We start from the raw sequence: 16,913 nt of genomic DNA on the forward strand, positions 1-16,913 counted from the left end.
TGTGAGGGGTCACAAAGATTGGGAACCACTGGTTTTCATTCTAGGCTATTTTATAAGGCATTATATTTTTAATGTAAAATTTTAATCTGAAAAGGTACATGTAACACAGCTGTCAGTGCAATAAAAAGTAGGCCTGCTTGATATCTAAATAATAAAAAAGATTATTATTATCATTATTAATCATAATAATATTAATAATAACAATCATGAGAATGACAATAATGATGAGAAGAATAACAATGAATAAATAAATTATTAAATAAATAAATATTTTGATTATTTTGACAGATATCGCGACATGGATCGAGGTTTTCGTGAGAATTGTAGCCTGGTTATTTTCATTGGAAATATATATATATATTTAAAAAAGAAATGATAATGTGGTTTTTGCAGGGTCTTTACCAGAAAAACTTGCTCCCATATGTCTGGAATTTGATAAAGGCATCTGTGTAGCACAACAATTGTAATGGTATGTTGTGACACATTTTACCTTTTATCAAAAAACTGCAGCTCATATGATGTGGATATTGCACTTGGCCACACTGTGATTTCAATAATATTTTGATTAATTGTGCAGCCCTGTAATAAAAAGTACATTTTCTACTGGAATTCAGTAATGTTAATATAAACCAGCAAAAGTTTCAATACTCAATTTAATTACAAATGTAATTACAGCTTGAATAAAAGTTCAACCACTGAAATTATAGACCTAAACACATGTTGCAAATATCTGTTGAGATTTCTTTTTACTTTCTTGTTTGTTTGTTTTTAGCCAGTAGGCCTATCTAAAGGCATATTGACACCATATATTGACACCATGGCAGGAGTCCTGGGATCTACAGCCTCCATGTGTCCTTACAGTGAGCCGCTTGACCTTCCAATGAAACGCTCCCTCCGCGCGTTTCCACCGCGCATGTTTGTGCGTGGCTCATCATGTGATGCAATAGGCTACGGTTACACATTGATTTATTGTAAGTGAAGCAGCATGCTCGAGTAACACGCTGTCTGCATTTGGATTTGTTATGCTTTTATAAAAATCTGTCCGCATTTGGAGGTGAAGCCGATTCCAGCACGGGAGCTGTCCGACACTGACGGATGCTGCTGGCGCGTGAACCGATGATGCTGAGCTCGAGCTGCTGAAATCCTCCTCCTCCTCCTCTCTCTGTTTCTCTCTCTCTCTCCTCTTCTCTCCCTCCTCGCTCCTCTCCTCTCCTCCACACGCACAAAACGCTCTGTCATGGCGTCTTCCAACCATGTTACCCCCACCAACTGTAGCTGGTGGCCCATCTCAGCCATGGATGAAGACGGCAAAATCACAGACGGGGAGGAGTGCGAAGAACCGACGGCAGAGCCCAAACCCTTCAATAAAGACAGGCTGGTTTTGTACCACTGGACGCAGTCTTTCACCTCTCAAAAGGTAAAAAAAAAAAAAAAAAAAAGAGCAGAGCTTGAAAATGGAGGTGTCTCCACGTCTCTTTGCATGATGCCACAGCGTGCAGCTCCCTGTGTTTGTTATGATCCAAACATGTTGTGTTATTGGTGCATGTTTATTCCTGCACATACCTCCGGAATATGAATATGATCCTGCAGCTGGGCAGATCTCCCGTTAGAGAAGCGCTGCAGCATGGGGCTCATTTCCTCGACATATAGCAGGACTGGTGGTCAATATTCTGTTTATTTACCACCGCATACATCAACCCCCCTCATACCTCAGCAGCTTCCACCTTTTATAAACATGTTGGAGCTATTTTGTCTCTCTGTGGCTGGTAAATGTGGCAACAACCTATGTGCTCTGACACATGACATCCTAAATAATTGATTAAAATGATGTGCAAAACAAACCAAAGGCCATCTTCCCCCTTCTGCAGCTGAATCATAGCATATAGTGTTATTTTAAGGGCTCCTGTGAGTCTACCTTAGGCTGTACCTCTGCTATTAGATGAGCATGTGCGATAAAATCAAGATATTCAAAACTCTGAAAGCTCACATGATTCATTCACAGTAATAACCAGAATAAAGAAGACTTTGTGCTCTTACTTATGACCTGCAGGGTTTAACTTCACAAACAGCATGTATATTAAAGGGGCACGCCACCAATTTTACACAAAGTTCAGTGTACTAGTCACCTGGAGCACCACTATGAAAACATCTGTATTCTGTCTGCTGTGGCTCTGGAGGAGCTGTGAAACTCGTAGAGCAAATAACCCCTGTGATGTCGCTGGGGTTAGTGAATGGTTCATTTCATTTGAACTGGGAAGTTGTGATTTCCAGGTTCCCAGTCAGATTTCTGACTCAGAAAGTTGGAAGAACCTCATCGACCACGACATCAAAATCCAAGATGGCCGCTCTGTCTATCAACAGTAGAGAAAGCTGTAGTAATATAATGGTTATTAGCGCTTCTGTCTCATTAGTGTCTCATTAAATCAGTCGTCCACACAGTACTGTCCAGCTTGTAATGTAATGTTATCAACTGATATTGCCAACGAGCCTGGTGTCACTCCAAAGTTGTCGAAATCCCGCACTTGAGCAGTGACTTGCGGCGTCAGAAACCAATGAAAAAAGGCGTGCTTTCACGTTGGCGTGATACGTGGCCAGTTGCTGTTATAGTTTAATGGCGCCTGGCATGGTCAGAAAGTTAGGGCAGAGAAAGTCCCAGTGGGGTGGGCAGGAGGGGTGGTGGATGGGTCCAACAAACACCGAATTTTACCCAAGAGAGCGGCGTCCACATCCCGTAAGATTCTAAAGCCGAACCCTGTTCTTTTTTTCCTAAACCCAACCATGTGTGTTTGTTGTTGCAGGAAAAAAACCCCCGTCAATTTGTGGTTTTTGTACCGATGTAGTGCTTTTATTTTGAAAGAGACTGTACGTAAATGTTAAATTTCCTGTGAAAACAGAAGGGTATCTTGAAAGAAGACAATACATGTAACAGGAAAGTCCATGACCAAAACATATGTGACGAGGTCGGAGTGAGAATGTGGCTCACGATGGCTCACCTGGCTAGAACTGGTACTGCTGACAACATGTTGGTTTTCTGACTTGTACTGGACGCTGTTGGGAGAAGATTGCTTATATTGACTAAACAAGAACATGAGCCTACTAAAAAAATACCATCCTCATGTAAATAGAGTAAACAACTTGGCACAGTGTTGAGAACGTCTCTGTTCTCAAGCTTGATTTATAGTTAACTGCATTATTACAAATGTTAGTGGGATTTGAATGAGATTTTCTTAGTTCTGGAGCAGAACCCAGAAGTTTTACTTTGACTCTCTATTGACCGTTTCACTGGAACTGCATTGCGAGGCAACACCTTGGGTTCATGTTTACTTCCTGCCAGCTGATGTCATCCACATACAGCGCAAAACATTCTAACAGGAAAAACAAAAGAACCAATATAATATGTTTTCTGTTGTCAAGTTTGAAACGATCCAGTGTGCTAACATCAACAACCCCTTTCTGATAGGCAACTGGTAATCAATTTCAATGCGGAGACATGGAATATCTGCTGTCGTTTCTGTCGTGATTGTTAGCTGTAACTGTAACGTTTATAGATGTTAGTAAGAATAAGATATATAATATGTAATAAGATATATTTAAACACTGTGGTCCGACCTGTCTGACATTTCTGCTGAGCTGATTTTATGTACTTGGTTGCTTTGCTATCATCTTTGATAAACCAAATGTATCATGTAAGCATTGTACTGATGCAGACGGGGCCACAGCAAAACTAAAATTTATATCTGTGTGTATGCTATATAAAAACGTTGCTCTGCTTTACCTTACACATTAACTGATATTGGCTGCAGTACTGTAGATCAGCAACTCCAGTTATCTGTTTTTGTCAGTAGAGTCTGGTGGCTTTGAGTTAACAGCTTCAGTCCCCTGTCGTAAAAGACTGTCTGACATCAAGATGAAGCCCTGAAAATATTCTAAATATAGTGTACACTTAAACTAATATTGATTTTTTTGGTGGGCTTTTTTAGGTGGTTATCAATCGAGGCAGCGTTTGCTCGGCGCCATTTGATTTTATGTACGTGACGTGAGGGTTTTCTGCCAGGAAGTTATTGTAAATAATGAAAATTATGAATTGGTCTATTGGCATTATCAAGGTGCATTATGGGAAATGCAGCATCCAGTATTTATGGAGCTTGACCCGTATTAGGGACTGAAAGTCAACACATCTTGGCTTCTGCTGCTTCAATCCTGACCTTTCAGTTTCTCTTTAAGCTAACACAAACTTGCCAAGTGCTCCTTTAAAAAATGCACATTCACTGTTGTGAAGTGACAGTTGGTGCTTTATCTCTTGTTCACTGACCTCCATCTGTGCCGTGTGTGTGTACACATGGATGACAGTTATAATTTATATTAGTGAGTTTTATAGCTGAAATTATCAGTCGATTAATCACTGAGTCGATCAACAGAAAAAATATCAGCGTTTGATTTGATAATCAATTAATTTTAAGTCATTTTCTAAGCAGAATTACCAAATATTATCTGGTTCCAGCTTTTCAGAAGTAAAGACTTGCTTGAGTTTTTGTTTAACGTAAGAATAAACAGAATATTCTCCAGTTTTGGATTGATCGGACAAAGCAAACATACTGATGACGTCATCTTTGGTTTTAGAAAAGTTGTGAAGGCCACATTTCATAGACCAAATGATTAATTGACTAATTATGAATATAATTGGCAGATGAATAAATAAAGAAAATAATCATCAGCCCTCAAGTGTTTTACTCTGCTGATGCTTTATTCTGTTAATACACACCTTACTACAGGATTGGTTAAATAATCTTGTCATGAGAAATGTCTCAGTGCACCAACAGCTGTAGCTCTGTGTCTGTGAGCTGAAGGAGGGTGTAACTGTGTGTTCCTCCCCAACAACCTTGAGTTGATGCTCAGTCTCATGTTGGTACGTCACTTGTAAGACTCGAGTGTTGGCTCACAGCCACTGAAGTCTGAGCGGCTGATTGTGCCGGTTGTCACTCAGCAGAGGGTAAACACCGAGCTCACTGTCATGATTATCGCGTCAATCCTGGAGCTGGAGGAGCTGGAGTGACTTTACAATCATGTGTGACTGCACTGTCAATGGACTGAGAATCCTGAGCATGCATTTTTCTTTATAACAAAACACACAAAGTTCAGTGAGATTGCAGCACTGAATTCATGATTTTGTGTATTTCTGCAACGGTGTGTGACATTTGTTGTTACGCAAGCTGATGCATGCTTTAAATGGCATTTTGGGAATGGCTTTTATAAGATTAAGAGGCCAAGCCCTAGGTTGTCCCCTCCACCAGAACTGAACTGAGTATTTCGGGCCTTAATGTAGCACAAATGCGTGCAACACGATTGGTCACAGTATCGCCGCAGCACCTTGAAAGATAGTGTTATATTTAGTCAATGTTGTGTGGCGTGAAAACACTCTTCCTTTTTCTAAAAAGACAACTTACAGTTAACATTTTGACAACGAGACACTCAGCAAGTGAAAATGACAAAGGAGTCACTTCTCCAACAGATCTCCCTGTGAAGACGATATCGTCATCAGGCGTTCAGGGGGATTATTTACACGTCTGTGTGTGCCTCAGCAGGTTCCTGTGGAGAACAGGGAAGCTGGGCCATTGAATTTCTCCTGCACGACACTTTCCTTTCCTTCATCTGTGTTTATAATGCTTCACGACTAACTGCCACAGTAACTGTGCTCTCGTGGCCTGAAGTCGTCCACACAATATATTCATCTACCTCAGACGAGTGATGTATCGTGAGCACAACAGATATGATAAAGACATCTTGATACCCTGGAGTAACAGCATATTTAGAGGCCGGCTTCACAGATCAATAGAGCACTGGAAACCTTAAAGCCTGCAGGTTAGAGATTTACACCTTCAGTACACCTTCTGTGAGACTCTCACACTCTGCTGTTTTCTGTCTGTGCAGAGAGCAGAGTGTCATGACGCCAGCCAAGTGTCTGGTCAGTCATTTAAGAGTTAGTTTCCATATACTGGCGCCCGACAAACCAACACAACACCACTTTATCCTGTTTAAACAATATTCATGACTTAGATTATTTCTTAGAAAAATACTTTTGGTTCTTTTGAATGGTGGGCCATTTTGGACTAAAGGAATATGAGTAACTTAGCGGGTAATGGAGGAATGGACACATATTCTGACTTCATGACAGCGTCAGAAGGAGGGAGTCAACACTTGGTTTTTTTTTTGTTATGCTGGTAAATCTGAATGGCTTAAGGTCTCCTCTGGTGCACATGGTTTCATAAAATGAAATCGACTGAGCTAATGTGTAGCATCTCCATATTGACAAATGTTAAAACATTTATATTTGTGTGCACAATCTAAGCAGCTAGCTAACAGTAGCTCACATAGGTAGTCAACAATCCAGTTTTACGCATCCGAAAAATACAGACCAGGCGTCTAATTAAGACAGGCCTGTATTTATCAAAATGTGTAGCTACGCCAGACTAGTTAAAGGGACTGAGCATTTAATTTTAGTTTAATGCTAATTATGCATTAACAACAAGTGATGGAAAAAGTATTCAGAGCTTTAACTTAAGAAGTACCAGTGTAACAATGTAAAACTCTCTGTTGCTTGTACAAGTCCTGCATTCAATAACAGAAATGTTATCAGCATCCATTTTATTCGTAGTAGCTATTTATTCAGTCAATCATATTATGAGAAGCACGAATAACTTACACTTGCACTGTGTGGCTCAGGGAGATGCTTTGCTGTTAAACTGTTTGGCAACAAAGTAAGTTAATCCTAAACACGTTGAAATAAGATGCATTCAAAATGGAGGTACTAGCAGTAAAAGCACTAATTTTGCAGGAAAAAAAATCATATGTTACATTAATCCTAATCCCAATACAACAATAGCCATGTTTCCATAAACTTATTTTTACGTGCATTTTACAGTATCGCAATAAAAAGCTATTTGAAAATGGCAAAATTCTATAAAACGTACTCAGTTGCGCTAAAAAGTTTTTATGTTTGCATGACGTGGTTTTTGTCTTTGCTGAAGAAGAGTTGATGCGCTATGCATTCACGTTACCGTTCGAGGTACCAAATCATTACAGATTGCTAAATTAACCCAATAAACATACTGCTGGATTATACCCGACAACAGTATAGTGGTGCTTAGTGCAAAAAACACATGTATTTGCACAATGCAGCGTCGTTCACGGTCGCATAGTCCTCGGCTGCTATTTCCAGTTTGAAAAGTGGTCCCTCCTCTTCCGCTACATAGCCAAGATGGCGACCATTGAGTGCGAGAAGTGTCCATAGTTCCACACTCAACTTCTTGACCGTTTTGAGTGCGCCATCTGTGTACTCAGTGCATTTTTCCATACCTCTCAGTGTGAACGCACTTATGCACTCAAAATATTAAGTGTAAGTACAGAAGTACGCGATTTGAGACGCAGCATTTGTCTCAGAACAGCATGAAACATGGCCGACACTAGCTGATATGAAAGAACAGTTTATATAAATTCCTGAACACCTCTCTTTATTTTTCTCTCGACTGGTTTTGTGTCTTGTTTGCAACCTTTACTTCTTCTACTCCTTTAACTGGCAGGTTTCAGCTGTGTGTAAAGCCTTTACCGCCAAACTCTAATAAAACTGCGCTTTGCCAGGTTTATTCACTCCAAATCAGTTGATAAATAATTTGCATTTCCTTTTTGAAACAATTTAAAATTCACTTAAAAATCACTTAAATGGAAACACAGCTTGTATGTAAGCAACAGCTACTTTTAACTACTTAATATGCAGTTACATAGTCCAGCGGCCCCCGGCCTACATCAGGGGTCAGCACCCTCCAAACAGGAACAGATGGTGATATTGTAGAGGTAGTTGATTTATTAGTATCATGGATGGATTAGTGAATATGCCTAACAGGTAAAGGGCCAGGGACCAAAGCCTGTGAATTGACTGTTAACAATTCTCAATTCTCCAGGGGCTGACGTCTCATAATCTGTGCGTGGTACTATTTTCAGTTACAAATAGCAGATATTTATTGATATTATTTCTTAATAGTTGTTTATTTGGCATTTAAGAGGAGCTATTATGCTCATTATCAGGCTTGTACTTGCAATTAAGTTTTCTACAAGAACATCTTTACATGCTTTAATGATCAGAAAACACTCACACTCATACTGTCTGTTTTCACCCTCAGTTTTAGACTCTGTTTTAGCACCTGACTCTTTATGCCCCCCTCCCAAAACAGCCCAGACTGCTCTGGTTGGTCAGCGTTTAGGGGTCACAGTGTGCAGCCAGGGAAAAATGACTTTAAAGGAGTATAGTGGCTTTTTCTACCACAGAACAACAACAGAATATTCACAATCAGACATGTTTCAGCAGGAATAAGATCCAAAATCAGGGAAACAGTCTGAAGGCTGAGGTTTGTGCTCACAGGGATTACTTTTACATCTGTTTACCTCAATTATTTGAAACTTTGGCCATGATTCAAATGAACATCCAGCATTGTAACATTATAGATATACACTCTACTCTAGCACTTTATCAGGTACACCTTGCTAGTACCTGGTTGGACCCGTTTTGCCTTCAGACCTGCCTCAATTCTTGGTGTCATAGATTCAACAAGCTGCTGGAAACATTCCTCAGAGATTTTGGTCCATATTGACATGATGACATCACACAGTTGCTGCAGATTTGTTGGCTGCACATCCATGATGAGAATCTCCAGTTCCAGCACATCCCAAAGGTGCTCTATTGGACTGAGATCTGGTGACTGTGGAGGCCATTGGAGTACAGTGAACTCATTGTCATGTTTGAGATGATGTGAGCTTTGTGACATGGTGCGTTATCCTGCTGGAAGTAGCCATCAGAAGATGGGTACACTGTGGTCATAAAGGGATGGACACGGTCAGCAACAATACTCAGGTAGGCTGTGGTGTTTAAACCATGCTCAGTTGGTACTAAGAAAATCTCCCCCACCCCATTACACCACCAGCAGCAGCCTGAAGCGTTGATACAAGGCAGGATGGATCCATGCTTTCATGTTGTTCACACCAAATTCTGACCCTACCATCTGAATGTCGCAGCAGAAATCCAGACTCATCAGACCAGAAAACGTTTCTCCAATCTAACATTGTCCAGTTTTGGTGAGAAAACCCGTGTGAATTGTAGCCTCAGTTTCCTGTTGTTAGCTGACAGGAGTGGCCCCTGGTGTGGTCTTCTGCTGCTGTAGCCCATCTGCTTCAAGGTTGGACAAGGTGTTGTTGGTTCAGAGATGGTCTTCTGCACACCTTGGTTGGAACCAGTGGTGATTTGACTTCCTGTTGCCTTTCTATCATCTTGAACCAGTCTGGCCATTCTCCTCTGACCTCTGGCATCAACAAGGGATTTTGGCTCACTGGATATTTTCTCTTTTTGGGACCATCCTCTGTAAACCCTAGAGATGGTTGTGCTGAAAATCCCAGTAAATACTCAGACCAGTCTGACACCAACATCCATGCCACGTTCAAAGTCACTTAAATCACCTTTCTTCTCCATTCTGATGCTCAGTTTGAACTTCAGCAACTTGTCTTGACCATGTCTGCATGCCTAAATGCATTGAGTTGCTGCCACGTAATTTGCTGATTAGCTAACGAGCAGTTGACCAGGTGTACCTAATAAAGTGGCCTTAACAAATTTGTACATTTATATTTTTTATTGGATACTTCTACCTCTTTGGGCCTCAGGTAGGTATTTAAATGAAGTAATTTGTGAGAAGAACTAGACACTTGATCTGTTTTCTGGTAACTATCGCAGAAAATAGTGCATAAAAAGTACAAAATTCCCCTCAGAAATGTGATGAAATAGCTTTATGAAGTAGGATATGTAAACCTCGAAATTGTACCCAAGTACAGTACTTGATTAAACATAGTAGTAACATGCAGATGGATGTTATATTCCAGTTTAAATGAGTTTATTTTGTGCCTCCAGGGCAGCTGAACTTCTTGGCATCATCACTAAAGAGTGACTAATTTCATTATATAACAAACTCCTGAAGCAACGATGACTGTGTTATTGCGGCCATCACTGAGGGACACCTCGGCAGTGTAAGTCTGAGACCTGAAACACTTGACGGTTTTATATAGAAATCCTTGATTTAGTGTGCAACAAAGTCACACTGATGGAGATGTAGAAGGCTTTTTTTTTCTTGTTTGACTTTGAGGATGCATTCACACATTTGTTCCTGCTGTCTGAAGCAGCAGGCCTACTGTAATTACTGCGCCTGTGTTACTAAATCACTCAGTATTATTTCATTACACCGTGTCTGGCCATGTTGGGAAAAACTCCCATTTGGTCGTTCCTCCTAAGCGGTCAAATGTAGCACTTCATAGCCCCAGTGTCATCTCCTTTCATTAATCTTATTCCCACTAATAGCTCTCCATGGACCTTGGCTTATCCTTCATCCCGCTAGCAATGGATCCTGAAGGTTTTTGCTCAAACGTTAGCAAGCACCCCATTATTTCGCCAGACCACACAAACAATATAGATAAGATTATTTATTCTATACAATACAAACATAACTTTAACAGCTGAAACTATTAGCCACCCTGCTCAGGTTTGTGTATTACTGCAATGACTCTTTAGAGCAACTGAAAAATGAGATTTGTTGTGCAATGAATCACCAGCCTTCGCTTGTTTTTGTATTTTACTGTCTGAATAATGTTTGTGAGGGACAACGTGTCCCCTAGTTCCCCCTGTGCATATTGTTCTAGACATAAAATCACCCGTATATTGATTCATTATATTAAAATGTGATGTTTTTACAGCACACACAAACCTTTCTCTCCTCCTGTCAACTTTACTGCTTTGATTTGATACCCAAAAAGACAGACAGCATCACACACACTAAATTTATCCTTTCCCTGTGTCATCTTCCCTGCTCATCAGCTGTGTGTGTTTGTGATTGCAGGTACGTCTAGTCATTAATGAGAAGGGTCTGGTCTGCGAGGAGAGGGATGTGAGCTTGCCGCTGCAGGAGCACAAGGAGCCCTGGTTCATGAGGCTGAACCTGGGCGAGGAGGTGCCCGTCTTCCTCCACGGCGACACCATCATCAGTGACTACAACCAGATTATAGATTACCTGGAGAAAAACTTTGTGGGAGGTATGGTGCAGTAATAATGTGGCTCATTCATCTAATGATGCTGCTCCTCTTTCTTCTCTCGACTGCAAACTTTGACTTTGAAAGCACAGACAGATGAACCTGCTGTGAGGTCCTGGGGCAACAACGCACAACACGTCTGTCAAGCTTTGGATTTCTCTGCATGCTGAAGTTGTGTGTACAGTAGCTATAAACTAACGCTGCCTTCAAATGGAAATTGTGAGCTTGTGGTTACAGCACGGGAAGTCATGTACACAGTATGCTTGGCGTTCAAGTGGTTAGGTCATGAGAACATTGCTGCTAGCCACGTAACAAGGGCACCACTGTTGGCGTGTAGAGGCCAACGAGGCTAACAATTTGGCAAGCTACAGTAATGCAGGAAATGCAAAGACATAATGACACTGGAGAAAGATTGGCTGTTGGGAATATAGTGCTGCAGGGATGATGTTTATTTGTGGGCCAACATGGAAGTTAGCGTCGTCCTGGTTTCCTCGTCAAAAACAGTTTTTTTCCATTGGATTTTGCATAAAAATTCACGAGTTGGGTAGCCAGTAGTTGCGGCAGCTAGCTGCAACGAGTCTTACACACGTCATACGTCATTCTCCGTACGTCATCTACTATTATTCATCTATTGTCGATGCCGCTGCTGCCCTGTCCCACCTCCACCCCAGCATCCACCTGCAGGCTCCAGCTAAGGGGGGAATATATAATCACCACTTCCCAAACTCCCTCTCCTCATGTAAACAAATCTGCGAGGAGCGATGAGGCCAGAGTCTAGACGCCAAACTCTAAACTCTGGCCTCATCGCTCCTCGCAGATTTTGACTGACTGAACTGACGTATTTTACATCGTAGAACAAAATATATAATCTCTTAAGCCCCTTTCTGCCTTTCTGAACTCACCACAGACCTTATTTTTAGGCATCTAACCCGTTCAAAAACCCGTTGACTTTGAACCGAGAAAACCGAGTGTGCTAAATGCTAACTCATTTCCAGGTTTTAGGACTAACTGGCCATTTCTGAAAACCTCAGCAGACAACGCTGATCTTTCAGAAAGTTTCCACCTACGAGATTGTTTGGTGGGTGTTCATATGAGCTTGTGAACACGGTAAACACGACCCCATTTAAACAAAGCATGACACATCCACTGTGTAGTATTTCCCCACTAAATCCTTGATGCTATCAGAGCTTAGACGAGCGTTAGTGACTCTGCAGTGTTTACACTCCAGCAGCCAAACTCGTTATCCATGATAATGTTGCACATCAATTAGGCTGTGCCTGAAATCACTCCCTGTTACTATATGGTGCACCACATAAACTGTCCGCAGTTTTATTTTAGTGTGTATGTGTGTGTGTGTGTGTGTGTGTGTGTGTGTGTGTGTAAATTTAAATATCCTTGATGGAGTAGAGTCCATGGCATGTACACTACTTTCTGCTAACAATTCCACAGTGATGCAAAATGACTATGATATGACTCAGCAGCTGTCAGTGAGGACACAAAATAATGATGATTAGTAGGGATCCAAAATCTCAATTTGCTGCTCACCATTGAGTGCCCATTACACAGACATTAGTCAATGAGTGAACAAGGGAGTCTTCAACCTAAAAGCCTTTTCTTTTGTAACGTTAAAAGTGACACAAGCTGTTTTATTAGAATAAAATAACATGGATCAGAAACTGATGAGAACACAAGCCTCTTTTACACTGCCAAAACCGGCAAGCTGCGAGCGTTTAGACACACAGAGCCGGATTGGCGAGTTGATCCGAGGTGCACAATTTTCCCCCTCGTAGGGTAGACATATTGGTGGAACCTTTTTGGTTTAAAAAGAACGAGGTGGCCTTCCACAACGGGAGGGGCTGTTGAAGACTTGTGGGAGGAGCTGTTGATGACGCCGCACATGTGAGCCACTGGCGGTGGACTAACAGGAAACAGCTGATAGCAGGAATTAGCGAGCAGCTAGAAGCAAGAGGGAAACACAAACCTGACAGACACTGTAAAGATGAGCAACTGGGGAGACAAAGAATTGCCCTCCTTGTCCTCGCAAACGAAGAGGCCATTAACCGTCAGATGACGGGGACGGTGAAGGACTGGATGACTTATGAGAGAATCGCCGAAGAACTGAGCAGCCGCGGCTTCCCTCGGAGTACATCACTGTTTACGTCACACGCTGAGCTACACGTTTTGTTACTTGCTCACGCCCCCCATTGCCCCGAAAAAGGCGCATTCTGTATAAACAAAAGTAGGTAGGTGGCATTTTGCTGCACTCCCCGATTTTGTTTTTATACTGCCAATGCTGAAAAAAGACTGATTGGGCTTTCCTGCAAATTTGCACAATTCCTGTCTAAAAAGGGCCTCTGAAACATATAGCATTAGCTTCGGCCTATAGTAGCTATGATATCATGCCTTTAGCCATCAAGTGCATATTTGAGACTCCTGTTTTCGTTTAAAACGAGTCAGCAGCAAATTGAATCCGTTTTTACATCTGGAACCTCCCATCGACAACAGGCTTGAGATGCGACTTGGCTCAGATTCCGGAGTTATTCCTTAAAGAATCTGATCCTGTTTGATTCGGCGGTGGGAACCTCTTGCGATCGTATGCCTTTGCTGACATCAACCCCAGCAGGATTCGAACCCTAGACCTTCAAGTGCTCTAACCACTACACTAGGGAGGCCCCTCAAGTCAGCAGCAACTTAACATTAAAAAATCATCCACTGACAGCATTTTCAACCAACTCATGGATGTTGACTCTGCGTTACATAGTATGTCAAATGCAGTGTGCCAAAAATACCAGGATCCAGAATACCTGTTCTACTGCATCTGGTCCGATTTTGCAGCATGCCAGCCAGCATGCTTTTCTGGCTATTCTGACCCACAATCTGCTGCACAGTGGACGATACGTCACATCGACTGAGCTGAGCTGTCAGAAGTCACAACGATGGATGACAGCACATTGAAGTAACTGATGAGCTGTCAAATAGTAGTAATAGGAATATCGATTGATTAAGTTAACAAAATAATCATGAATATTACAAACAACAAAGGACTTAACTGTAAAAATAATAATGACAGCAAATATATAATGTTAGAATCTACAGTCGGTGCAGTTAAAACTTTAAAGTTAATCTACATACATTGCAAAGTAACATCAGCAGAGCTCTCAGGGTTGATCTCCATCTCTGGAGAACTTGGTGACTGCCGTTTGTTTTATCTCACGGTAACAGATATAAAAGCAAGAGTTCAGGGCGTAACGTTATGAGACAGTAGTATATCCCGATTGTGTGCGTACTGCATGTAACAGTACGTACTTTTTAAGGGCAGCTGCAGTACGTACTAAAAGTAAAAAGAAAAGTATGCGATTTGGATCGCACCCTATGTTAGCTTACATAGCTAGCTATTTACAGACAGCGACAGTTGTTATTTCAGTCGGCAAAATGGGAAACTGCTTGTCTGCTTCTGTCTGAAATCAAGGACACATTGTATATAACTGGATATATGTGCGACTTCTTATGTCTATGCACATATTAATGTTGCAGTCACATGCACCCTGCCAGGTGCTGCAAAAGGGTGCTACACTCACTTTTGGTGATTTCATGGCCAGTCTCTCTTGGGACACCTGTGGTGCACTTGGGCATGAGATGTGATCAGAAAGAGTAGTCGTGATTCACAGGTTTTTTGTGGAGATATGGAAACTGTTTCCAGTGTGTCAGTCTCCCACACGCCTGTTGATGTTCAGATAAAAACAGTGTTTGATGTGCAAATGAATAAACTGACAATATTCTCCAGATGCCTGTTTAGCAGGATGCTTAATTGAGGGATGTTTTCACACTTGGCCAGATCAACTTTTTAAGTGAAGTCGAGGTGATTAATTAGCATCATTTAAGGCCATGATGTTTGGAGGTTGGCAAGTATGCTGATTGGCTATATCTATTCATCACTGACCATGATTATTAGCTTGGCTTTTATCTCTAAATGCTTTAAAATTGTGAATTTGGCTGAAAGTGATGACCCTGCAGAAGATCCAACTCATAAAATGCACCGACTTCACAGATGCCAAATCTCACTAGTCCAAACTAAACTGAAAAGTTGGCACTGCTGTCAAAATTACTGAGAATATATGTCACCCACAGCAGAGTTTCGCCCCGGTTCCTCCAAACAGGCCGTTACTGAAGTGGTGCAATTGTGAAACAAAGGTTAATTAATTTACTACAAACCAGCTGACACACATTTAATCCATAGAGTTTTGAGGCAGTTGCCTGGTTTGCTGTGTCGCTAACAGAGAATATCAGGGCGCCTTCTCCCAGTTTGTGAAGCTAGAGTAGCAAAGACATTTAGAAGCTATCAGTTCAGGCCCGTCTGCTGTCCTTGTGCGGTGTGTGTCAGTGTGCTCTGCGCTGTGAGACTCTGTAAGTCGCTGCAACAGTATTTTTGCAGCAATGTCACAGAGATGAACTCCTCTGCTTAGATTACATTAAATTGGATTAATCATCTCTTGGGGGATATTTGTGGCAAACAAGACACAGATACAGAAGAGAACAGAGAGAAATTCCATGATTAAACAAGAAATTATGACTAAAACACAGAGACTCACAAATAAGTGAAGATGTGAAATGTGCTCTGTGAGGCGGTGACTCAGATTAACAGCCATAGATGTTAACCACTGCATAGAGTAAGCAAATGATAAGATGCATACACTGAATCCCGTTATCTCTGTGGGTGGCGTGTCCTATAGATTCGTCAGCTGAGACGTTATGTCGTTATGTAATGTCCTGGGAGCCTCAACCCAGTAAAGGCCCGAGGGATGTCAGCCAATAACTTGAGGAGTCTCTTGTCTTAGTTTAGTTTGTGGTCAGTCGTTTGGAGCAGTGATGCTTGAAAGCTTTGCAGAGGCTCTGGTTCACTGCTTCATCAGTAATAAAAGGCTGGAAGGCAGTAACTGACTCCGGTGTTTGATGTCTTGTTCTCATTCAGGCACATTCATTTTAGCTGTTTCATCATGTGCTGCATGCAGGGAATAGTTAGTTTGAAGTCGCACAAGAATCTGCAACTATAAAGTGTAATGTAACACTTCAGCTGAGGTGTATTTCTGTCGACTGCAGCCCGTGTTTTAAAACCAGGCCTGAAGCTGAACATGCTTTTAGCCAGAAGTCAATCTGCTGCAGGATAAGACTTAAAGACGTGCTATTTCTCTGCGTGTAAATCCCTAATGAATGCTGGCAACGTGGGCTGCAGCTGGCCTGGAAAGTGCAGATGTCTCAGAAAAGAGACTCGTATACAGCACAGAGCAGCGTCGTGCCAACTCGGACTACTTTACAGTGTTGTTGAGATGCAGCAGACGACTCTCACAGTGTGAAAACTGTTTGTCGACTAACAAACAATCAGCAGCTCTTACATTCTGAAATGTGCATCACTGTCTCAGAGACAGTGTGAACACTGGGTTGATCTTCAGATGGCTCTTTGTTGCTGCTGTGGTATTTCCACCACAGTGCTGCAGCAGACCACCTAGAGGACCTCAGCATGGCATGCCCAGGTCAGCATGCAGGTCCTGGGACTGATTACTCAGCTTTCTGGAGCTGTGCCAGGTGCAGCTCCACCCCTCCGCAGGCTTATCCGTCAGCCTGAACATGCTCAAGCAGCCAACTGACTATCTGTGTTCTGTCAGCGATGCCGTCCCTGGCTGTGACCCTGCACAAAGATAAAAGCTCTCTCTGCTCTGCTAACCTGTTTCATCCTTAATACTGAGTCTCAGCAGCAGATCATTAAGTTGAACAGCATCCCACTCAGCTGTGCAGCCTTTAGC

At 41.9% G+C, this 16,913-nt stretch overlaps 1 protein-coding gene across 1 annotated transcript in view; it reads left to right on the forward strand.

Annotated features, from left to right (window-relative positions):
* The first annotated feature begins 828 nt into the window (after window positions 1-828).
* gdap1l1 (ganglioside induced differentiation associated protein 1-like 1) overlaps window positions 829-16,913 on the forward strand; it is a 36,019-nt gene continuing 19,934 nt past the window's right edge. Inside the window, exons 1-2 of the mRNA XM_050064772.1 lie at window positions 829-1,417; window positions 10,926-11,118. Of these exons, the coding sequence (XP_049920729.1) occupies window positions 1,238-1,417; window positions 10,926-11,118 (373 nt within the window). The 5' untranslated portion in view covers window positions 829-1,237. The remainder of the gene's footprint in view (window positions 1,418-10,925; window positions 11,119-16,913) is intronic.

The sequence above is a fragment of the Epinephelus moara genome, chromosome 16 (assembly GCF_006386435.1).
Source record: "Epinephelus moara isolate mb chromosome 16, YSFRI_EMoa_1.0, whole genome shotgun sequence".
NCBI lineage: Eukaryota > Metazoa > Chordata > Actinopteri > Perciformes > Serranidae > Epinephelus > Epinephelus moara.